Source organism: Colletotrichum fioriniae (genome assembly GCF_027942845.1).
Source record: "Colletotrichum fioriniae strain IMI 355084 chromosome Unknown scaffold_19, whole genome shotgun sequence".
Classification (NCBI taxonomy): domain Eukaryota; kingdom Fungi; phylum Ascomycota; class Sordariomycetes; order Glomerellales; family Glomerellaceae; genus Colletotrichum; species Colletotrichum fioriniae.
The window spans coordinates 198,338-222,903 of record NW_027076855.1 but is presented as its reverse complement, the minus strand read 5'-3'; the positions used below and the strand labels follow the sequence as shown (position 1 = coordinate 222,903).

The window sequence follows — 24,566 nt, the reverse complement described above, 5'->3', positions numbered from 1 at the left end:
ACCGCATAGAACTCGTAGATGAAACTCAAAGTCTAGTCCTTCTTGCTACTACTTGTACTCAGTCATTCGTATGCTCACTGCAATTTCTAACTCTCATTTGCCACCACTGGACATCATCTTTTGAAACTTGAGGAATTGTTGGTACTGTTCCATATCAACGGACGCTCCAGCGGCAGCAAGAGATTGACCTCCAACAGTGCTGGGGGTAGCTTTTTTCTCTGATATCCTTCCACCCTTGGCTTCATTCTCAGAATCCTCGTCACTTTCTTTCTCTGTCTCGGAGCTGTCTTCAGACTCTAGGTTTCGCGCAGGATGTTTCGAGCCCTGCTGAATGCGACTACTCTGGGTAGACCTGTGCGGCGTCGGCGAGGATACGGTCTTTCGAACATCATGTCGCCAGCCATCGCGTCTAGCATCATCTGCCTCTGTCGCTCCGGTCACATTGATGAGATAGTCGTCGAACTCTTTGAACCCTTTGCAACTTTTTTGAATTGCTTCTTGCCAAGACTGGGTTTGGGCTCGTCTGCCTCTTTTGATATGTATTGGTATTCGACCAGAGCGATGGCTGTCTGAAAAGCGTTCCGGATTTGTCTACATCGTATAATAGTCAGTCATCTTGGCGAACATTTAAAGACCTCGCTCGAAAGCTGGGTGAGTGAGACATGAACGTACCTCCCATTCCATGTATATCGTCCTTCAAGCTCAAGTCGATTGTAGTGCTTTTCGGCAAAACTCATGATCTCCTTCTCTTTGATCTTGAAGTTCTGGGTGCCCGTACTGTGCTGCTCTTCTTTCGCTCTTTTGATGAACTTCTCGTAAATCTTGAGAGTCACTGGGAGATCCAAATCGTTGTATGAGAGAGACATCTGAATCCTTGACTTGAAAGCTGGGTCAATTGTTCCGACACGGTTCGAGGTAAGAAACAAAACTCCCGCGTAATATTCAAGTGTGCGAAGGAATACGCTCGTCACAGCATTGTGACGGATGTCGTCTCAAACTCTCTTCGCGAGGAAGATGTCAGCCTCATCCAGCAACAGCACGCAACCCCATTTATGTGTAAGCTTGAAGCTATATTGCAAGTTGGTCTCGACCTCGGCTGCCGTCTCTCCAATATCGCCGCACGTAATGGGGAAGAGAGGTCGATGGGTGTCATCGGCAACGCACTCAGCCGTTGAGGTCTTTCCCACGCCAGGCGGACCGTGGAGAAGGATGACAAGGCCGGCCCCTTTGCCCTTGACAAGGTCCAACGCTGTTCCAACGCTACGTGTGACGCTAGGAGATACTTCCGCGGCCCGCTTGTTCTCGTGCGTTCTTACCAGTGCCCTGACGGTCTCCTTGTGGTCTTCAGAAATGACGAGGTCGTTGAAGTTATTCTCGAACACAACTTCTTTCAGATCTGCTGTCCAGATGGTTGCCCACTGTCTAGATCGGAGAACGAAGGCGTAGACGTAGGGCTGCATTAACATCAAATCTTCCTCTGTCAGATCTTTTTCCTGCATTGGACCTAAAATTTTGGTTAGTTTCTGACTGAAGGCGGCAGCGTCCTCTTTATCGTATAAGAGGTCATTAAAAATGACATCGCGGCCGCAACAACCTGGTTCACGATGATAACACCAGGACCCTTCAATGGTCTCTCTTTTGTCCCTTCGAGTGAGCTCTTCCGAAGATATGCTGGTCTTCATTCTCCACTCAGCTTTAGCCGTCATTGCGAGGCGCATGTCGACTATGACTTGGTTGTCTAAGTCATGAGATGGCTCATCGAGTGTCTTGCCACGCGCCAGCTTGTGGCAACAGGTTTCTCGAGTCAGCCCCAGAAACCTCGTGCCCATGGCTTCGAATTTGGCTCGCAATGCATTTTGCTTCGGGTCGAATCGCAAAGGATAAACGGGTAACGAAGTAATGAATCGTCTTCCATGGAACCGATGGATGGGGAGTCTTTGTAGTTTTGGAATGTACGCGGTGCCATCGGATCCAAAGCTCAAGCAGTTCAAAACAAAGCCGTCCACAGGAACAGGCTTCTCCACGTCACTTCGCGGGTACCTAGCTTCGTACTGCAATGGCTCGCGACCACCCGCCATATTGATGACTCGATAAGCTTGATTGGGTCAGAAGGCGTTATAACGATGTCCCCCCGTGCAAAGAGATGCCAAACATCGTCATAATCGATTTCAAGCGCCGTTCCATCCTTGACTTTTTGGCGCAGGTCGAATGTGGACTTCAAATCGTTGGCAAGAAAGTGGACAAGGAGCTTCAAATCTTCCACGAGGTTCTTATCATCAGAGTCATGCTGAGTCGAAGTTTCGCGAAGAGACCCGGTCGCTTGCCCCTGAGATCTCCTTCCGGGCTTAGAGGGTGTGCCAGTGTGCATCCAAACTTCCAATTCAGCCTGACTCTTCCTGATTGCATCGTGGTGCTCAGCGAAGAATTTGAATGGCCGGAGAAACGCGACGCCGCTGTGCACCTTGATGCCATCCATCTTAGTAGACTGTGCAAGACCCATTATAGCACATCCAGTTATTTTCTCGAGATGTGACAGAAGAGACCACGACCTGATTCGCAGACGCTCTGGGGTCTTCAGGGAACCGCCCTGAAATGACACACCTTCAGCATTCCCAATTGTCTGGTGAGATAGACTCTGCGATTCATTTTCCAAGGTCAAAATAGTAGATGGGATTCTTTCGGTGACTTGTACTTCTAGAGCTGGTTGCTGCGCGCAATGTAGCATAGCCGTCAGCCGCGTGATCCGAAACTGGTTTACGTATGATCTTCGCAGTTCATGTCGATGAATGGGAAACTTGGTCTTCTTCGGGGCTTCCCAAGTATCATCGCGATTCTCAAATGCAGCTTTAAGCTCTTTCAGACCGCGCTCAAGATCTTCAATCCGCAAGTTGGTAAATGTATGGTGCAGCGATGCTTGATGGTATCGCATTCTCATCCGGCCGGATTCTTTCTCTTCTTCGAATACATGGCGCACCTCTGTCGCACTCGGGTATGCCGCTCTGTGGGCAGCTCTTAATCACCTCGCCTTCTTCCTCTTCAACTGTGTCTTCCGGGGCCAACTTCTCTTGATCAATTGGCAAGTAACCATCTTGTTCAGAACTCGGAGTATCGGCTTTCTGGCTTGTCGGGTCGAAATTCTCACTCTCCGAACCACAGATAGACTCTGGCATTTTATTGGCCTCTGAAGTTTCCTTGCGATCTCTTTGCTGGAAAATCCTGGGCGTGTCTTCTTCTCGTGCTGCTTGCGGTAGTTCTGGCGGCATATTCAGGTGAATTGAGCCGAGAGTGATGGTGATGAGAAAGTCGTAGAAGGGAGGGTCTAAAGCGGCAGAAAAACTCTGGGTGACATTTTCCATATTAAGTACGACAGGACCATAGACCGACACTGAATTGTAAATGTATAGGAAAACACCGCCGCACTACAGAGGGTGACTGTCCTAGGCTCTCGGTCAACAGGAGGCTTCGGTGTCATCTCGTTCCGCACTGCCTGTATCCAGTCAAACACCGAATTCTAGTAGCACTGAAAATGCCACAGATAGGGACAGAAGAATGAGAGACTCTCGTTGGCTGATTGTCTGCAGCACTGTCGTCCTCTGCATGCAATGTACCACACTAGATAGTTGGAGGGTCACAGCCTGCCGTAAGCCTGCCTCCAGCCTGCTTGAAATGCGTTGTTCATATTACGCGCAGCCAATAAAGATTGATATCACCATGCAGTCATGTAATATCCGGCGGTTATCCAGGCAACAATGGTTACTTGCAGCTTGGGTGTCTGAACATAACTGCCATATCTCCTGCACTCATGGAAAACTCGACTGCAAACACCCCTAGCCTTCTCCTTGAGATGATATGATTTACGCATGTCCAATTCTTTCATTATGAGCACTATTCACAGTCTATCTCCAAGAATTCCATGGTTACTATCGTGATAGCTTTAACCATCCATGGCCTCATCGTATGTTATATAACCTCGGTTATATAATTACTCGAGGTCTATACTCGCTTATACTCTCTATTTTAGGGCAAACCTCGTACCTATTTCTTATTTTTAATAAATAACTATTCTTTATATTTAATATTAATACCCCTATTTATAACTATATAATAATTATAAACTTAGCTTTAATTTAAATTACTAAATTTTTTATTAAAAAGTTATTTTTTAAGAGCTATAATTTATTATATTTTTTTTTATATTTAATTTTAACCCTTATTATATTTATAAAGCTTATTTTTAAGTAATTATATTTTTTTAAAAAAGGCTTTTAAAGCGATTAAATATAAACTTAATTATTAATAAAACTAGTTAAAATAGTATTTCGCTCTATAAATAAAGGCCTATTTAAAGAACGTTTAGGACTTACTTAACTTAAATAATATAAAGTTATTTTTTAAATCTTTTATTTTTTATTAAGTCTATTTTATTTATTAAAAAAATATATTAAAATACGAAATATTACTTAAAAAATAAACTTATAGAGCGGCTATAATTAAGTATAACTAATAACTTAATTATTATATTTAGTAAAAAGCTTTAGAAAATAATACTAAGGACGATTTAGTATAATAAAACGGCCTTATAAAATAGTTTTTTTTCCTTATAAAGCTTAAATTAATTATAGCTAATTAAGCGTATTTTTTTTAAAAAATATACTTTTTTTATTTAATAAATAGTATTTAAAACGATTTTTTAGTTATAAAAAAGAAATTATATAAGTTAATAAATTATTAAATTACTAACTTTATTACTTAGGATATCTTAAAAAACGTAAAAAAAGAACTTATTAATTTACTTAACTACTTATTTTGTATAATAATTAGAATTTTTAAATAAAAAATACGCCTTAAATAACTTAAGTTCGCTTATAATTACTTAAAAAAAATTTAATATAGTTATAAATAAAATAAATTTTAATATTAATTTTATTATTTAAATTAAAGATTTTTATTTAGTTTATTATTATATAGTATAGTTTTAATTACTTAAGGTCTAGGGACTTTTTATTTTTAAATCCTTTTTTTATATAACTACTTACCGCTTCGCTCTAAACTAATCTAATTAAGAGCTTATTAATATTATAAAAATAGAATAAAAAGGTAAAGTAGTACTTAATATAAGTTATTATATTAAAATATTTAATAACTTCTTATATAAAAAAGTAGTATATAATAAAAATTATAAATAAAACTTTATAATTTTTATAATACTAGCGGGTTATTTAGACTTCCCTAAGTAGAATAAAGTAAGACTTAACTCGTTTATAAATTACTTTTATAAAAGGACTTATTATTAAAAAACTAATTAAGTACGTAAAAAATAGAGTTCGCCCTTATTAAAAAGACGAAATAAGAATAGATTTAGTTAAACAAAACTAAAATTAATAAGATAATTACCTACTTAAATATTAATAAATATACTAATTTTTTATACTAACTTTACTTAAAGAAAATAGATATAAGTAAGAGCCCTTAGTAAATTTAATAATAATAACTAAAGAAAAAGTAAAAGGCTAAGTAAACTAGGAAAGTTAATAAAAAAATAAGATTTTAAAATATTTTACTTTTTTGAATATTATAATTATAATTATTAATATTACTTTATTATTAAAGTTAAATATAATAAATAATAAAAAATACTAATTTTACTATTTTTTTTTATCTTTTTTATAGGCCTATACCTCTTTTTTAAATATATAATTATAAATAATTATAATATAGTTTACCTCGTTAATAATTAGTCGTTTTTAGAACCTAAATTAATTTAATAATATAATAAAAATTAAGAATATAGATTTTAAAATAGCGTTTTACTTTATATTTATTTATAAAATAAGGATTATTTAAAACGTTTTTATAAGAATAAAGGGATTTAGAACTAAAAAACTTAACTTTTTATAATATTAGCTTTATTAAGAATTTCTATATTAATATTATATTAAAAGCCCTATTTTAAAAAAACAGGTATTTAATATTTTAGTTTTAATTATATTCTTCGTTTTAGTAACTTATTTAAGAACGTTATAATAAAGTAATTTATTAAAAAGGTTAACTTAGTTTTTTTTAAAAATATAAGCCTTATTTATCTTATTTATTATTTAAAAATCTTTTTTTATTAATAAATATAATTTTTACTCGTAATTAGTATATACCTCGTCCTTTATATTAACTAAAAAAGTAAATAAATAAATTTAATATAGTTTTAGTACTTTTAGTTTAGATATCTCGTACTAATAATACTTAAAAAAACTCGTATTAACTATTTAAAAAAATAAAAATTAAAGGACTAAGTTATTTAAAATATTAATATTATATAATTATTTATATAAAATAAGTTATTTTAAAACGTATTTTAAAAATAAAAAAGTAACTAGGCCGTATTTTAAGATTACTTAGGACTTTTTTAATTACTTACTTATATATAAATAAAATAAATAGCTTATATTAATTAAAGACGAGTATTTAAGTAAGATTTTTGTTTTTTTTAAAAGTTATAAAGACTTATAATATAGTATTTAAGGTTTTATATTTATTTAAATAATAAGTACGTATTTAGAAAAGTCTTACTATTTATAAAATTTAATAAAAACGTAAAACGTATAATAATCGTAATTAATAATAAAACTCGCTTTTAAATTTAAATAAAAAAGCTTAGAATTAAACTAAAAACTACCCTTTTATATATAAAAAAGCTAAATAAAAATAGGGAGCGAGCTAGTTAAGAAATTATAAATAAAATAATTAATATAATATTTATAACCGGGCTATTAAATAATTTATAAATAAAAGCTATATTAGTAATAGCTTATTTATATAATATTAGCCCTAAGTAACGTATTAATTAGTTCTTATTAATTTAAATTAAAAAAGTTTAGTTTAGTTATTATTTTAAGTAGTAGTAATTAATAAATATATTAAAGCTTGCTTATAATTTATATTTTTATTAAAAATAAATATATGTATATAGTTACTAAGTATACTTTTTTAAAAAGGGATTATAAAAAAAAATTAATAAAAAAACGCTTTAAAATAGAGTAGAGGGGTATATTAGATATTTCGTAAAATATATAATAAATACTTATAATATATATAAGATCTAGATCTTCTTATTTTTTAAAGGTTATTATTATACGTAATATAATATTTAATAAGACTGTTTTTTATTTAAAGAATAATATAAAGGCCGCAATTTAACTACTTAAATTAAAGTCCATAATAAATAAAATTTAATAACCGCTTATAATTATTAATTTTAAATTTTAATTACTTAGAGTTATAAATAAAAAAAAGCTTTGTTAATAATAAACTAAGAGTATTTATTATTACTTATACTGTTTTTATAAAAAATAAATTAAATTATAAAAAAGTTTAGCTTATTTTTAAATAAACGAAGTAAGTAGTTATTTATTCCCGAGTTAATTTCTTAATTTTTAAAATTTAAAATTAAACCTAGCTCCTTATATAGCTAATTAAAATTATAAATAAGGCTATAAAAGAAATTAACTTTTTTATAAAAAGGGTTAAGGATATAATATATATATAAATAAAAAAAATAACTCTTTTAAACTCTTATAAAAAAGGACTTTTTTACTTAATTAAACCCTGATAATCCTATTTAATTAACGAGCTTATATTAAAAAAATAAGAGAAATAAATAACTTAATTAGAGATTTTAAAATAGCTAATTTTAATAGTTATAAGGATAATAAGTATATTAAATAAAGCTAGAAATTAAGAAATTAATTATTAAAAATAATTATTTAAAACCCGAGTTATAAAAAGCGATTTAGGTAATACTTATTCTTATTTTATATAAAACAAAACTAGGACGCTTTTTTTTAATATATATATACTTAATTAATAAAAAAATAATTAATAAAATAACTTAAGGGTATTAAATATTTTATTATTATATTTATATTATAATTTGTAAAATAAAATACGTTTTGTTAACTGTACTTTTTAATAATAAGATATATATAAATAATTTTATTTCCCTTTTTAAAATATAAAAAAACGTTTTTTAAAAATACCTAAGCTTTTTAAAACTTATTTTATTAAAGTTATTTATATAAAAATTAAAAAAATTAAAAAAAAATATTTAGAAAATTATTAGTTAAGTAATAGTTTAAAAAAAGCTAATACTACTTAAATAAGTATTTAATTATAAATTTAATAAGGATTATTACTTTAATTATTATAAAATAAGAATATATATTAAAAATAATCTCTAAGAATAATACTTTTTAAAAAAAATATATATAGTTACTCTTATTACTAAGACTTTTAAAATAATAATAACTATTACTACTTAATTTAATTTAAAAATTTATTAATATAATATTATAAATACTGTTTTTTAAACATAATATAAAAACTAAGCGACCCTTTTATTATATATAAGCTCTTAGATAGTTTTAAATAGCTAAGTAAGTATATTAAATTTAAACAAGCCCTTTATAATATTTATAATACTTTTTTATTTTAATATAAAAAACTCTTAATAATTTTAAAATCCCTCGGGCTTATATTTATAAACGAGGACTTATATTTATTTTAAATTTAAAATAAAAAAGTCCTAGTTCTTTTTATATAAATAATATTTTTATATTATTTTATAAAGATTATATTTACGAAGCTAGTTAGGTAATTAAGGGGTTTAAAAAAAATATAAATTAAAAAAACTAAGGATTAGTTTTATAATATCTAAGTATTAGAGTTATTTAAAATTAACTAAATTAAAAAAATTTTATTTTATTTATAATTAGTATATTAAGAAAGTTATTAAAAAGTTCGATTTTATTAATATAAAAGTATTAATAATACTACTATTAACTATACTAATTAAAAAGAACTTAGGAGTCGTATTACTAACTAAAACTAAATCGTTTTAAAAAAAAATAGGGTTAATTTTATATATAATAATAATAATATAACTTAACGTCGCTTTTATATATATTTTATTACCTTAATTTTTTTATAAACCCGTCTTATTAGTACTATTTTATTATAAATTAAATTATATAATACTTTTTTTTATATTTATTATTTTATTATATATTTTAGTATTTCGGGGGTAAGTAAATATTAATAATCGTAAATAACGCTTTGTTTATAGATAATAAAAAGACTTAAAAAATCCTCTTAAGGATATATAATTTTTTTTTAATAAACTTATTTAATAAAAAGCCGCAAAGTAGAATATAATAATAATTTTAATAATTAAAGCCGAATTACTTAGCTTAAAAATATATTATTAAAAAAAATACTTATTTTAAAACGCTTTTTTAATAATATATTATTTAAACTCAGGGAATATTTTGAAAGTTTATTATAATAATTATTAAATAATGAAGCTTATAATAAAAAAAAGGGGAACGTATTTTAATTTACTTTTATTACGTTAATATTTAAAATATATAGTTACATTAAAAAATATTTAAAAAGCTTATTTAAAATAATTTATATATTAATAAATAAAATACTAGCCGATAGTTTTATAAAGAGCTTTTTATAAATAAAGTTTAAATACTTTATATTATTTTTTAAATATAAAAAAATATATAAGGAATAGTTATATAGAATAAAAGAATATTAAGGAGGTAATAAAACGCCCCAGGGGGCCCGGGTTTTTAATTTATAAACGTAGTTTATAATTAAGGAATATAAAATTATTTTAATAACCCTATTAAGTTATTATAAAAAGATTATTTATTTAAAAAAGTAAGTATATATTTATTTAAAAAGGATTTTTAATATAGGTATTATATTTACGAGGATATAAATATTAATAAAAATATTAATTTTAATCTAAATATTATTAACTTTTATATATAAAATAACTAGTACCTTTTTTTTTAATAAGCTTTTTTAATTAGGCTTTAAGTATAAAAAAAGTACTTATAAACGCCTCTCTTATTAAAACTTTATTTATATAAGCTACTTTATCTTTAACTTTATTTAATAACCCGTTAATTACTAGGGCCTTATATAATATTATTATTATATAAATTAAGTCCTAGAAATAATTAATAATTAATTTAAAATAATAAATATATATAAAAACTAACTTTTTATAAGGTCTTTATTAAATTCTCCTTTTTTATTTATTTAAAATATAAAAACTTTTTATTTAGCTCGCGTATATACCCTTAAAAAAGAGCGTAATTAGACTTTTTTATTAGCTTAATAACATATATATTTATTATTAATACTTAAGTTTAAAAAGTACTACCCTTTTATTCGTTTATTAAGGGCGTTTTTAATATAACCTAAGTATTTAGTACTAAATAATAATAGTACTTACTTAAGAAATCCCTTAGTATTAAGGGTATTAGAGGAGTATATTATTAAAAATTAAAATCGTAAATAATAATATTAAAAAAAAGATATTATATTTATAAAGAACTATTTTATACTTATTAAAAAAAGAATAAAAAGGGGGCTCTAAACTATTTTTTATTTTTATTTACTTCTTAAATAATCTCTTTTTTAATTAAAAAGTTATTATTTATAAATAAGAATATTAATAAGTTTAAAAATAAAATTATAATATAATACTATTACTTAGCTAATTAAAGTTTAATATAAAGAAAATATTATTTACTTATAAGTAAATTATTATTATAAATAAAAGAGCTATTACTCTTTTTTTAAAGTTATTTTAAAGTACTTAGCTTCGTATATTATAATAATACAAGCGCGCTTTTTTAGCCCTAATATATTTAAATATTTATTTTAAATAATATTATTAATTACGATTCCTATTTTTTATTAATAGGTATGTATATAAACGTAAGTATAAAAACGAAAAATAAAAATATATATATATAATTAATATATAAATATAGGTTAAAAAAAAATTAAAGTAATAGGTAGTTATAAAGAATTTATTTACTTACTTACTTTAGATTATAAGTTAATTATTTAGCTAATAAAAAGGCCGCCCCTCAGTTCTATTTATTATTAATAAAGAGCTTTAAAACTACTTATAATAACGAATATAATTAATAAATTACTACCTATTTATTTTATACCTATAACTTAACATATAGTATAATTTATTTTATAATTTTTTTATAAATAAATTTTTATATAATATTATTTAGATTTATACGTTTAGTAGTATTTTTTTATAATAATATAAATAGTTTAGTATGCTTTTTTTAAATAAAGATTTATTTAAGAAGGTATATTATAATAGCTTTAACTATTTATAACCTTATTATATATTACGTAACCTCGGTTATATAATTACTTAAGGTCTATACTTACTTATACTCTCTATTTTAGGGCGAACCTCGTACCCATTTTTTACTTTTAATAAATAACCGTTCTCTATATTTAATGTCGATGCCCCTATTTATGACTATACGACAGTTACTTTATTAACTTTAAATGATGGAGAGTGGTCAGAGAGATTCGTTCCTCCTTTCGAGGGATCGCTACCCTCAGAAAGAGGTAGTATCATTCATCGAGAATCAAATCTGTCCACCGGGACAGCTACTCCCAGTGTATAGCGAGCAAAGCGGAAGTTTCGTATCTGCAGATGAAGCATGGGAGCTGAAAGATGCGAGGTAGGCGTCTGCCATTCTCTGTTTCAATGCATTTATATCTTCAATACGCGTAAGGCAGACTCAACTAATAACTTTTCCATTGAACATAGCACAATGATGTGGGAACAGGTGGATGAGGAAAAAGAACGCCTTTTTGCCTTAATGACGCAAGTAGAACAGAAACTTGCGAAAATGAAGAGCGCGACCCACATCCCACTCGACACGGCATTGGAGTTGCGACGCTGCAGTTGGTCTCAAGTTTTGACCGAGATTGGCAAGACTGCAGAGCATTGGAAAAGTAGCCCAAACCAGGAGAGTAAGAGAATGGTCTTCATTGACAGAATTGGGAGGCATTCAGAGTCTCTGGAAGCTTGGTTAAGCTTGTTGCCAATGGGAGATTACGGAGCAAGGTAAGGTCGACATGAGCCACTCTCGCCGACTCCATGGAAACTTGCGCTCACGCATCCTTTGATTAGTATCTGTGGAGTATTCAAGCTTTTCATCGGGGTATGCCTTAGCTTATATCTTTGGTGACGTATGCAAGGAAAGCCCTAAATTAATGAATGAACAGGCTGCCTCGACCTACTCCAACACCCCGGAGATCGTCTTCGAGTTCTTGGCACAAATCCCAGATATGATGGAAAGTTCAAGGCAGTACATGGCAATGTATCGGAACATGGGAGGACACCGTCTCGAAAAAAGAAGCTTTGAGTTGTTCCGGGCCGTTTTAGAAGCACTCGCTCATGTGATGCAATTCTTTCTCAACAGCAGGCTCAGTAGGTTGCCTTCCGATTCCCACATACTGATCAATAGTGCTCTTTCTCATGTAGGCTTTGACTTCCTAACGAAGTAATAATCTAGAGAATGTGACCCATGCTTGGCTCAAGCAGGGAGCATACCAAGAAGACCTCCAGAAAAGTATTGAGAACGTCAGAACTAAGGTTAGAACCTTTAGAGACGAAGCTCAGCAGTGTCACGCTCAAGAAACACATGAGAGCATGCGCCTTCTATCTGACATGAATCAACAATCGAAGACATTAGCCCCCTTTTTTCAACGATTTTTCAAACTACTGGAGACCAATCTAGGATTAGGTACGCAAACTCTCCGAAGTTTCTTTGCATGTTGAGGACATACATCGTCCGCCCCTTTGTTCTTTGACCCCCTATGTTCACTCATCTGGTGAAATTCTTTGTCCTCCCATATCCCTCCACCTTTGCCTCCATCCCCCCTCTCTTGTATAAATAATCCATGAATAAGCTAACGCAAAGCTATGTAGAACAATTCGATCAGCAATCAAATTCCTTATCACCACGAATTTCGGCTTATGACATGGCGAACGCAACACGCATCCTTCCCGGGGCATCGATATCCATGAACACGCGGGCAAATGCCGACGACCGACAAGCGGAGGCTGGAAAGGCACAAAAGCGATTATTTGAATCTCTTCATTACGACCCAAATCTTGTTCCACGGGACGTGGCCACTCAGATTCGTCTTGGCAACAGACTAACCGACAAACAAAAAGCCAAAGCAGCCACCCTCATACGACACGAAAGTTTCAAGTCATTCATGATGAATACAACGTCATCAAGCTGTCTTCTCGTGAACGGAAGAGACGACACCGCTGCCGTTGATGGGATCTCACCACTTAGTCTTGTAGCTGCCCAGTCGACGAAAAGCTTCATAGCTGCAGGGGACTCCTCGACTCCATTTTACATTGTTAACTGGTTTTGCGCGGAGCATAAGCCAGACCTCGTGGAAGAGGTCAATGCCAGAACAGATCGCGGCCCCTGCAGAATGATGGCGAGCCTCGTCGGCCAGCTTCTCGAAAAAATGACTGACAGTGGCATGGAAGTCGACTTATCATTCATGTATGAGTCCAAATGGCGGCATGTAGAGGAGCTCAAACCGACGACTCTGTATTCGGTCTTTGTCGGACTATTAAAGCAGCTTCCCCAGGGGAGTATCCTGTTATGTATCATTGATGAAATCGTCTTGTACGAGACGCGGGCTCTGGAGAGCGACACGAAAGTAGTCATGGGGAAGCTAGCAAGGTTGGCTGAGAAGCTTTACACCGGACCGCAGATTTTTAAACTTCTCACGACTTGTCAGAATAGAGCTTTGGGCGTAGCGGAGCATTTCGGTTACAGAAACATCGTCGACTTGGGTGGCAGCACGGGCTCAGATGAATCAGCGCAGTGGACGATATCAAACATGTCCATGGCATACTAGGACTCTGGGACGGATGGTCAGATAGATTGCCACAACGACACTTGATGGAAGTTTAGGTGGCGGCACTTTGATACCTAAAGCACCAATTTTACAATAAGCTTGATATCGAGAGCCGGCACTAACCGTGCGGATATGTGCTCTTTATTCAGCTCCATCTATGCATCCGAGTTCCTAATTCCATAACACATCAATGATTCCTTGGGGGACACTACTGAAAATGGTGACCATAAGATCTTTTCGACAATGATGCAATAGTTTGCCGAGATGCATCAAAGCTAGAACCCCATCATCAGTACCTTGGGCCACTCGTGATGACATTGGGTAATCTAGTCCATGGGTAGAAGGTAGATTCCCATTGAGGATTTGAACAACAACACACGGGCAGCCGCCACATCCTCTCTTCTTCAAGGTTGCTCACGAAGACTTATGACTTAACACTGTGGACCCATTTTTGACGTCTGATCGAAAGTTCTAGTGATGGCCCAGGAGCTTTGCAATCCCTTGCAATGCAATCGAACATATGTGTATTCATCAGACCCATCCCCTTTATCTGAGGTTATTGCTGTTCTCTGCCTCGTCTTTTGCGACTTGTTCTTCCCTGCACACTCACCTTCCTCTACCGTATTACCTCACTCTACCTTACCTGCATGTATTTACCCATTTTCCCTCGTCATTATGTATTCATCATTCAGGTTCTCCACACCTCCCTTCCCACATGACCTCCACTGTTGAAGTGCTTTCTTACTGACTCTAGTCCAGATCGGGAGACCATCCCATTCGGACAGTCAGATTTGCGATTTACATAAATGTGCACCTTTTCGTTGCATGTCAGATGCCAAAAACACCCTCAATACTTACCGCAGCCACTACTGACGTCGTTGACAATAGTAAATTCACTTCTCAAAAACCATCTATTCCACCTCCCAACATGGCGAACGTTATCAACACATTGACGGGTAATTCCAGCATAGAGCTACCTTTCGGAACTGAGGAGTCGAAAGAGGAAATGGCAGAATACCGCAAAGTTTTGGAGGACGAACGCTCAGCATGGAATCAAAATGCCTTTAGTAGCGATCTATGGCAAGGTATCAGAGAAGAACGAAAGAGAAAAGCAACGAAGTTGCAAGAGGAAGCATTCAATCAACCACTCTTCCAGCGAAAAACGACGGGCGGCATGGTTCTCGTGAACCTTAAAGAAGACCCCAAAGCCAACCCCGACTATTTCGAACCACAAACGCAAAAGTTCCCGACGGGCAAAAGCTCGCCAATGTCCCACCTGGCTGCGGAATGGAAGAATAAAGACGATGACGCGTACCAGAATAATCTCATCACAATCAGATGGTTCTGCTCCATTCCCTTCCCAGATCGAACGAATGAGAATGAAATTAAACTTCAGGAATCTCCAAGAGGAATGATGTGTAGCCTTATCAATCAGCTTTTGCGGGAGATTTCTAAGAAGTTTCCCGAGTACGAGCTAAAAGGCTCATTATTGCGAGAGGCCGGCTTTGCTAAGCGCCTCATCAACCGCGAGATCGAAGCCTTGTGCGAGCTGTTCAGTGCCCTGATGATATATCTTGACCCAGGAGCTGATGTGATGTGTGTGATCGACGAGATCAACCAATATGAGACAGATCACCTTTCCATGGAATCGGATTATACTATGAATCAGCTGTCAGCGTTGGCAAAAATACAGTCGGGGCGGCCGGTGGCATTCAAACTCGTTTTAACATGCCAGAGCAAAGCTACGCAGGTCAACAAGTTCTTCGACAATCGCAAATACTTCGAGGATAACATCGTTGAGGGGTAGAATGCCAACGCCTGTGGTTGGAAGCGTTTGATGGTTTGGTGCTAGTGGAGTGCCTTTCGGGTATGTATCCTATATTCATATTGACAATATCTACTTAGCCAAGTTGGAAGTTACATTCTTATCATATCTTTACTGATGGTCGTATCACTTATGAGAGTTGGCACAGACCAAACAGAATGCATGTAACTGCCTTGTGGATACATACTTGTCTTTCCCTCATCGTACCAGGTATTTATTATATCCTAGTTGGTCAGCTCCTCGAATTCGACAATATGAACTGAAATTATGGGGAATAGTTCCGCATCTGCAATAGCATAGTTTGCCACACAGAAGCCTCAACAGATATTAAATGATCGTCGTGGAATATGATAGTCGTGCAAGCGTGTTTCAAGTCGAGTTTAGGCCAAGCTACAATCATAAAGAGCGCATGGGAAAGAGATTATCAGCCAGCCTCATGTCCTTGATAGGCTCTCTCAAGCAGGTGACGAAGTGATTTGACACCAGCGCTTCACTCAATGCAATCAAGACAAATCCAGCCTTCCAGTTGATTAATTGCCATATTGCCCTCGGGCAGTTTATTGCTTTGATTGATTGCCTTTTTGCTTGTCGGTTGATTGAATTGCCACTTGATCCCTCATCACCACTATTCTCATGACTCCTATCACTATCACTATGTTTCCTCCCCTCGCGAGGCAATAAGCTCCTCATTCAATAATTAAGAATCATGTCTTGAGAGACACGGCAAGGCCTAAAGTAGTAGTAAAAGTGGTAGTAGATATACGGACGGGCCCGAAAGGTATACTCATAGATTGGCCGCATCATATTTCCACCCGCTCTCCCCTAAAAGTAACTAAGTAATCTAGATTCCGGCAGTGAAAAAAGATCTGTTAGACATAAGCTCATCTGAACAGCCGAGAACGAAGTCTATCATGTCCCAGTATGGTTAGCTGTGGTACCAAGGAGGCGTGATTAGCAGCCACGGCCTAGAGATGCCAGGCATTGGCAGACGCGGGTGCCAGTGCTATTGATCTTTCATCCTAGCCAGCTCCAACTCAGGTTTTTGATCCTTGGAAGAAATGGAACAGCAACTTTCAGATCGTTTGACTCTTTTGAATTTCCGAGGTCGCGCTTGGCTAACTCAGTTCAGTCGGTTGGTAAACACCTTTGTCAAGCAACATTTCAGGATTTGCAGGCGAAAGTCGGAAAAGGCCAAGTACAGACTCCTGAACTGCCCCAATGTCATTGAACTGAAATCGAAGACACTTCTTTGATGTAGATGTTTGGCTTGTCGGTTTTGCCTGGTTTATCCTGTCATGGTGACTCTCTGTGTTCAGTTCTCTTTGTCCGTGCCACTGTCTTCGCTCACCTCTGAAACTCTGTTCAGCCTTCTTTATTCGATTGTCTTGGCGTGCTATACACCGGGGCTCTGTCATAAATGAGCAGAGAAGAAGTGCTCTGGGGGTCTGAGACGACGATCCGTCTTCCTCTTACTCCTCAATTCCCCTCTCTTTCTGAGAAGCACTAAGCACGATCAACGAAACACCTCGTACGGCTTGATTTGGGACTAATGCCTCTCGGTCATTTGCATGAGTTTTCAGTATGGAACAAGACGCCAATAGGCACGATAAGTGCCAATCACAAGTCAACCACGCGCAGTATTACTTGAGCGATATGAAGTCCCGCTACTCGACTGTCTGCATGGATGATACGGCACCCGAAGCCTTCTCAGGGTCTTCCGCACCGCCGCAAGTATGGCCTTTTAATATGGCAGGCATGGCAGAAGACTTGCCTCCGGAACAGGCAGTTTCGGAACAGAATGAGCTAGACTTCAGAGTAGAAGCAACCGCCAAGACGGAAGAGCCAGAGGGTGAAACGATGGCGGAAAGATTATTTGGGTATCTCATGTGCAATCCGGCCTGGGCCCTGCAGGCGGAAAAAAACAAGATGTTCCACGAGGCCAAGCTGAGTGTTGACCAAAAAAGAACTTGGGACTTCATTACCGGGAGCGATCTCTTCAGGAAATTCGTTCGGAGAAACACACAGGCAACCCGTCGCTTGCTGATTACCGCCGGGGAGCACTACGGAGAAGTGATCTCAACGACTAAAATATTGGCCGCCACTATAATGACACTCTCAGCAAGCGAACGGGACACAGAGGATGTTATCCCGACTTTCGTCATTGGCTGGTTCTGCGCTGATGATACCCAAATGTGGGATCGAACAGACCCTGATAAGCCAGTCAATCTTTCCTCCAGATTAATGATGACAAGCCTTGTGTGTCAACTTCTAGACGCGATGATGACTGACAAGATTGAATGCGACCTGTCTTTCATCGATAGGACATTCGACCTGGATGAGATCGCCGAGTTGGATCTTTCGGGTCTGAGCAAGATGTTCTCCAGACTGGTATTAAAGGTCCCGGAAGGAAGGCAGATAGTTTGCGTCATCGACGAAATCTGCCGTTATGATGGTCCTGGAGGCGACGCGAGATGGGCCATCGAGAAACTGGTGGCACTAACCAAAGAACTGCTGAACGGACCTCCTTATTTTAAACTCCTCCTGACTTGTGAGTGCAAGGGTATCGAGATGAGGGAGGACTTCGAGAGCAAGGACCTTTTTTCTATCAAAAGCGACGATCAAATCATGAAAGTTCCTCAGGGAGCAGAGATCCTACCACCCTGTCCTAATTTATCTGCCGGATTGAAACTCAGAGACGATTCGTAGCCCGGCGGATGTTGAGATGTTGGAGATACAAAGCACGTCATTGCACGTTTCAAATGACAATTTTGGCTATGAGACTATTGTGGGAAACATGCAAAGTGATCACTGAAAGCGTTATATGCCTCTTGAGTACTTTTCTAAGTAGCCGTGGTGACTTGTCATTCCAGCATCCTCCTTGAAATTGATTGCGAAACGCACCGAGAAGCGATCAAGCTGGCGTAAATTGACGGCATTGAGCCGTGAACCTTGAATCTTCATTCATCTCTTGACTTTAGATTTATTAAGCACGGTAGAACATTGACACCCATCTAGCAACGATCCCAGCGACCGATCACAGTCCAGTTGTCCTTGTGGAAGGCGCGACCGCTGACGAGAGTGCCAACACCACGATAGCACTTCTCAATGACGTAGTAGGCACCATCGGAGATCTCTCTGAAGGAATTGAGAGTCTTCTCCTTGCTACCCTATATCATTCCCACATTGTCAGTCTCATTCTTGATATCACAAAGCACTGGAAAGAATCATCCACTCACCATGTTGCACCAGTAGATGGCAGAGTTCCAGCTGCAGCTGACACGACCACAGCTACCGGGGCCAGGGCCGCGGATGGGCTTGCCCTTGACGTCGAGAAGGTAGCCAGCACCATGAGCAAGGCGCTTGCGGTCAGCGTCGTCATAGCCGGCGCAGTCGACGGGAGCGTCCTTGAAAGTATCGTCGGCCTGGGTGACGGCGGACTCGATGGCGGCGTCGACGGACTCGGGGGAGGAGAGGGTGGTGATGCGAAAGTCCTGGTCGTAGTTGGGGTTGATGGTGCGGAGCTCCTTGAGGATCTCCTCGACGGTGCCGGTCAGGATGAGGTTCTCGCCGCCGGGGTGAGCATGGACTTCCCACTCAATGGTCATGAGGTCGAAGCTATTGACACCCATGGGGCCATTGGCGTCCTTGTCAACAGTGGCACCCTGTGAATCCGAGCGTCAGTCGGCGTTCATAGCTGCTTGTAAAGAAAAAGTATTGCGGAAAAAATACCTTGGCAGCTACGGCGGCAAGAGAGAGGAGGGATATGTTCTTGATCTGCATCTTGATGGTTGGGGTGCGGAAAGATTGTGGGTTGTGAGGTTGGGAAGTGTTTGAGATTGTGAATTTTGAGGTGGAGGGAATAGAGAGAAGATTCACTTGTGTGGGATCAGATGAGTATCCGACCAACCGCCTCCATAGTCACAGAACGACCTCACGATGCCTTCTCCTTTTCCGCCTCAGGCCCCTGACGCCTTCTTCACCTATCACAGCAAGGCAATCACGTGAACTTCTGACCAATGTCTAGCTTCTGATCTCTAACAAAGGAAGGAAGGGACTGCAAGAGTCGATCGGGGCTTATCATTGAGATTTTTAGATCAATGGCCAAGGAAGTGACTTTGTGAGCAGAACATCATGCTAAAGGTATTCCACACCACGGTAGGAACGTAGGTGCGCTCATCCAAGACTTTGGCCGTTTGAAGATGGACCGCAGACTCATAAACATCTTTGATTGATATCTTTAGCAAAACGTTGCCAAGTCCGCCCCGGTGATCTAGACTACCTCGACCACTTGTGTTAGGACTTTGATGAGAGCGTTAGCAGTAGCACCGCACTATCTTGTATGCAAGCCATGTATGTTCACTACCGCACTCATGACATCTTGAACGTGGGAGATGTCTCAGTTTCATTCTGGTTAGAATGTTACTCAAACACTTTACTCATGAGAAGGGCATGCTTGCAATCGGACATCTTACAATGATTGTGAAATCTAGACCAGTGTGACACATGGTAGATATGAGGAGAGAGAGAGAGATCTGGGAGATTGCCACTCAATCTTTCGGCCAGTATCAGAGCTAATATTCATTTCAAACAGGGACCTATTTATTAAAAAAAAAAAAAAAAAATGAAAAGAAGAAACATCATGAATGCGATCATGATATAGCAATCAAGACTCCTTAGCCCACTGCTTCCCACTCCAAAGATTCCCCGTCGTCCACAACCAATAATCCCGACCCTTGATCATCCACACCATGAAGCTGGGCAGCTGATATCCCATCGCAGCCCCGACTCCCTTGCTCTTCCCCACCGGAACCAACTGAGTTTCGCGGACGTCCTCCTCGAAGAGTCTATCCTTGTCACTGGCGCTCTCCGGTCTATCGGAAGCCAGTAGTAGGTCCCGTTTGATGTTGGCGCACATGACCGGGACAGCACTAAGGATATTGTGAATTGCTGGCCTGGCAAACGAGGATGCGTCGCCAATGGCGTAGACGCGGGGTCCAGCTGAATCGACGCGAAGGGTTAGGGAGTTGGTATTGACTCGTCTATCGGAGAGCAGCAGCGCGTTGTCGATGAAGCTCGTGTTCGGTCGTGTGCCAGTTGCGGGGATGTAAAGATCAGTCTCAATCGTCTTCCCACTGTCTAGAATGACCTTGACATTTGTCGTGACTCCCGTGATCCCAGCTTCGGCCGGCATCACGTCCTTCACCCGAACCCCTTTCAGCACAGTGACTCCCACCTGAGCAAGGTAGTCTTCTGCCTTGCGGGCGATAGCAGGGCGAAGGGCGGGAAGAATTTCAGGTGCAGATGAGACCAGGGTAATAGGAACTTTTGGGCGTTGCGACTTTCGGCCGTTCAAATGCTCGCCCAGCTCGCCGGCTGTCTCGACACCCGCTGGACCTCCGCCTACAACCACTATGCTCTTGGCCTGCGGCAAGCGCTTGCGAATCTCTCGCCAGCTCTTTCGTAGACTCTCAGAGTCTTCATTGAGGCCGAGAAGGGGCGAGGGAGTAGATGCGCCTGTGACAATCACCAGAGCGTAGTAAGAAAGAACGATTGTGCCGCTGCTGCCTTTCTGGGTGACGGAGACCGCTCTCTCACCGTGATTGAGATTCGTTGCGGCTCCTTGAATGAAGAGGAAGTTTTCACTGTCATACTGCTTGAAAATACTGGGTATGTCGACGAAGAGCTTGTCTTGGGGAAACATGTCGTCAGATATCAGTGCGCGGGGGCATGCAGGCCGGCACATGACTTGTGCTGAGGGACTGACGAGAACAACCTTGTAGCCTTTTGTATTTGGTAGAACTGGGATGGCATGTTTGAGAAGGTAGTGAGCTGTAGAGATCCCACCATAGGAGCCCCCAAGGATGACGATGAGTTTCTTCGATGTTATGGTGTTTGAAAGTTCCATCATGACTGAGACATTTGAGAATTGGGGATGATTTTACACAGGTGATGAGGATGGATAGTGACCTTATATATCCTGATCACATTCTACTCATCCTGAAGCTAGCTGGTCTTACTGACTTACACGGGGTCAACATGTTCTATCGCGGGCCACCACGGCCGGATGAACAATGCTTATTACGCTTAGGTAATGCTGTTTCGCTCTGGTGGCTTGCTGAGAAGGATTTTGTGGCTGGCTTTTCGGCCGGATTCCGGACGAATACACTTACGTCGACTGAGGTGCTGTGTCTCATCTTCATTCATGCAATTCGAGAAGGATAGATTGCCATCAATATTCACGTATATTCACGATGATCCATCAATGCTCATGTTGTTCATGGGTGCGTGGAGTTGAGATAGACGCAAGTGGAAACATCTGCCATTTCGGCCGAGATGTGACGCCGACCCGGCCGAGACGCACGACAGCTGGACATGCTCCGATAAGGTAACCCAAGTTTATAAGTGTGCGTCGGCCACTTTTCAAGATTCAAGATGCGGAACTGCACTTATGCAGTCTCGAGTCAGAGAATGAATAGAATGCACTGGGAAAGTCCACGTGCCTCGGATGAAGCAAAAAAACTCGGGGAACGCCGAGTGACGGGGATTCAAAGTCAGCTCGGGATGACATAATGACAACTGGAAATGGCCCGACCTGCAGCATCAGAAAATTTCTAGAACGACACCAAAGTGATAGGAAAAAAAGAAAGCAGAAACTTCACCGGCCGGGCTTTTTTAGACTGCCTTACGTAAGTAGGAGAGACAAGCGTGCCACCGGAGTGTATCGTGTGGGGGGGGGGGGGTCTTTACCGCCGCCGTTCGCCGCAAAGCTGCTGTAAGGCCCGGACCCTGTGTCGCTGCGTTGCACTGTCGCGGGGCTGTCAAGTCACTCGTTGGTGCTGCTGCACTGACACAGTGGTACTGAACAGCGTGTTGGGTACCTACCTGTATGGCCAAGTATCTTAGGTAAGCTCGGCAAGGTAAGGTACCTCAACGTAGCAGAGGGGTGGGAAAGTGACCATTTTGGTAGGTGGGCGGATATCTTCGGCGTTGGCGGGGTCATTTTTCACTCCCGCTTCCTGTGCTCTCCCTCGCTCCGTCTCAATTCTCGCACCATCCCTCCACGACGATTGCGTTTCTCTTTTCTTACCACTTGCATATCTATAGCCCGTGGACTGACTTTCATTCTTACACTTCTCTCTCCTTTTCTTCCCTTCCTCCCCTCTTCCTTCTCTTTTCCTCTACCTCCTACAAGCAACCACATAATACCCATCCCAATCGCAATCATGGGAGACGCCAGTGCCATCAACGCCACCCGTGTGGCTGTCACCGCAAAGTCGGCCACCGAGCTCATCGGCAACACGCCTCTGGTTCGCCTCAACAAGATTCCTCAGAGCCTGGGCATCGAGTGCGAGGTCTACGCCAAGGTCGAGCTCTTCAATGCCGGCGGCAGTGTCAAAGACAGAATCGCCCTGCGCATGATTGAGGAGGCCGAGCGAACTGGCCGCATCAAGCCCGGTGACACCCTCATCGAGCCCACCAGTGGAAACACGTATGTCCCAACGAAGCTTACAATCACCAAATTTCACGGTTAACATTGAATAGTGGTATCGGCCTGGCCCTCGTTGGTGCCATCAAGGGCTACAAGACGATCATCACTCTCCCCGAGAAGATGTCCGCCGAAAAGGTCTCTGTCCTCCGTGCCCTTGGCGCCACCATTATCCGCACCCCGACCCAAGCCGCCTGGGACAGCCCCGAGTCGCACATTGGCGTCGCCCGCCGCCTCGAGAAGGAGATCCCCAACGCCCACATCCTCGACCAGTACGGCAACCTCGACAACCCGCTCGCCCACGAGTTCGGCACCGCCGAGGAGATCTGGGCCCAGACGGGCGGCAAGATCGATGCTCTCGTCGCCGGCGCCGGCACGGGAGGTACCATTTCCGGCATCGCCCGCGGCTTGAAGAAGCACAACAAGGACGTCAAGATCATCGCTGCCGACCCCCACGGCAGTATCCTCGCCCTGCCCGAGTCGCTGAACAAGGAGCACGAGAACGAGGGGTACAAGGTCGAGGGTATCGGCTACGACTTCATCCCCGACGTTCTCTCCCGCGACCTCGTCGACAAGTGGTACAAGACTGAGGACCGCGAGTCCTTCCAGCTCGCAAGACGCCTCATCGCCGAGGAGGGTCTTCTCGTCGGTGGCAGCTCCGGCTCCGCCATGGCCGCCATGGTCCGCGCCGTCAAGGACCTCGGCCTCGGAAAGGGCCAGACCGTCGTCGTCGTTCTCCCCGACAGCATCCGCTCCTACCTCTCCAAGTTCGCCGACGATGACTGGCTCGCCGCAAACGACCTCCTCCCCGAGGTCAACGGCCTCGAGACCCAGGCCACCGCCAACGGCAACGCCACCAGCGCAAAGGGCTACGTTGACCCCTATGAGGGCGCTACCGTCAGCGCTCTCCGTCTCAAGCCCGTCATGTCCGTCCCCGCGACCAGCCCCTGCTCCGAGGCGTCGGAGATCATGCGCGACAAGGGCTTCGACCAGCTCCCCGTCCTGTCCGCGAGCGGCCACAAGCTCGTCGGTCTCGTCACGCTCGGTAACCTGCTCAGCTACATCTCTTCGGGCCGCGCCACGGGCTCCAGCCCCGTCAGCGACGTCATGTTTGACTTTGGCCGCTTCGATGAGGTCGTCACGGATCCCAGACAGGCTGGCGAGACGGGCGAGAAGAGCAAGAAGAAGCGCAACTTTGTCGAGATCACCCTCGACACCCCTCTCTCCACCCTCAGCAAGTTCCTCGAGTGGAACAGTGCTGCTGTCGTCACCGAGAAGGCCGAGGGCACCAAGAACCTGTCCAAGCCCGTGGCTGTCGTCACAAAGGTCGATTTGCTCACCTGGGTAGTCAACAAGAAGGCCTAGATGCTTTCCCCCTTTTCCTACGATATGATTAAAAAACCACGACTTGACTTATATAGAGTATCAAGACTACGCATGAGGATGCAGATGATGTTGCTTTTTTTTTTA

At 39.5% G+C, this 24,566-nt stretch overlaps 6 protein-coding genes across 6 annotated transcripts; 2 read left to right on the top strand and 4 right to left on the bottom strand.

Annotated features, from left to right (window-relative positions):
- Nucleotides 1–93: 93 nt before the first annotated feature.
- Nucleotides 94–679, bottom strand: N0V96_011793 (uncharacterized protein; the record flags this gene model as incomplete). The annotated part of the gene is made up of 2 exons (XM_065759399.1): nt 94–473; nt 673–679. 2 exons carry the CDS (start codon nt 677–679, stop codon nt 94–96), a joined length of 387 nt encoding a protein of 128 aa, XP_065611963.1.
- A 313-nt stretch (nt 680–992) lies between these two features.
- N0V96_011792 (uncharacterized protein) lies at nt 993–1,499 on the bottom strand (the record flags this gene model as incomplete). The annotated part of the gene is made up of 1 exon (XM_053192654.2): nt 993–1,499. The coding sequence occupies one exon, from the start codon at nt 1,497–1,499 to the stop codon at nt 993–995; it is 507 nt and encodes a 168-aa protein (XP_053050011.2).
- A 13,214-nt stretch (nt 1,500–14,713) lies between these two features.
- On the top strand, nt 14,714–15,592 carry N0V96_011791 (uncharacterized protein; the record flags this gene model as incomplete). Its single annotated transcript, XM_065759398.1, has 1 exon — nt 14,714–15,592. One exon carries the CDS (start codon nt 14,714–14,716, stop codon nt 15,590–15,592), a length of 879 nt encoding a protein of 292 aa, XP_065611962.1.
- Nucleotides 15,593–18,621: 3,029 nt separating this feature from the next.
- N0V96_011790 (uncharacterized protein) lies at nt 18,622–19,390 on the bottom strand (the record flags this gene model as incomplete). Its single annotated transcript, XM_053192656.1, has 3 exons — nt 18,622–18,777; nt 18,847–19,272; nt 19,340–19,390. 3 exons carry the CDS (start codon nt 19,388–19,390, stop codon nt 18,622–18,624), a joined length of 633 nt encoding a protein of 210 aa, XP_053050013.1.
- An 883-nt stretch (nt 19,391–20,273) lies between these two features.
- On the bottom strand, nt 20,274–21,311 carry N0V96_011789 (uncharacterized protein; the record flags this gene model as incomplete). Its single annotated transcript, XM_053192657.2, has 1 exon — nt 20,274–21,311. The coding sequence occupies one exon, from the start codon at nt 21,309–21,311 to the stop codon at nt 20,274–20,276; it is 1,038 nt and encodes a 345-aa protein (XP_053050014.2).
- A 1,522-nt stretch (nt 21,312–22,833) lies between these two features.
- CYS4 (cystathionine beta-synthase) lies at nt 22,834–24,461 on the top strand (the record flags this gene model as incomplete). The annotated part of the gene is made up of 2 exons (XM_053192658.1): nt 22,834–23,099; nt 23,153–24,461. The coding sequence occupies 2 exons, from the start codon at nt 22,834–22,836 to the stop codon at nt 24,459–24,461; spliced, it is 1,575 nt and encodes a 524-aa protein (XP_053050015.1).
- Nucleotides 24,462–24,566: the final 105 nt, after the last annotated feature.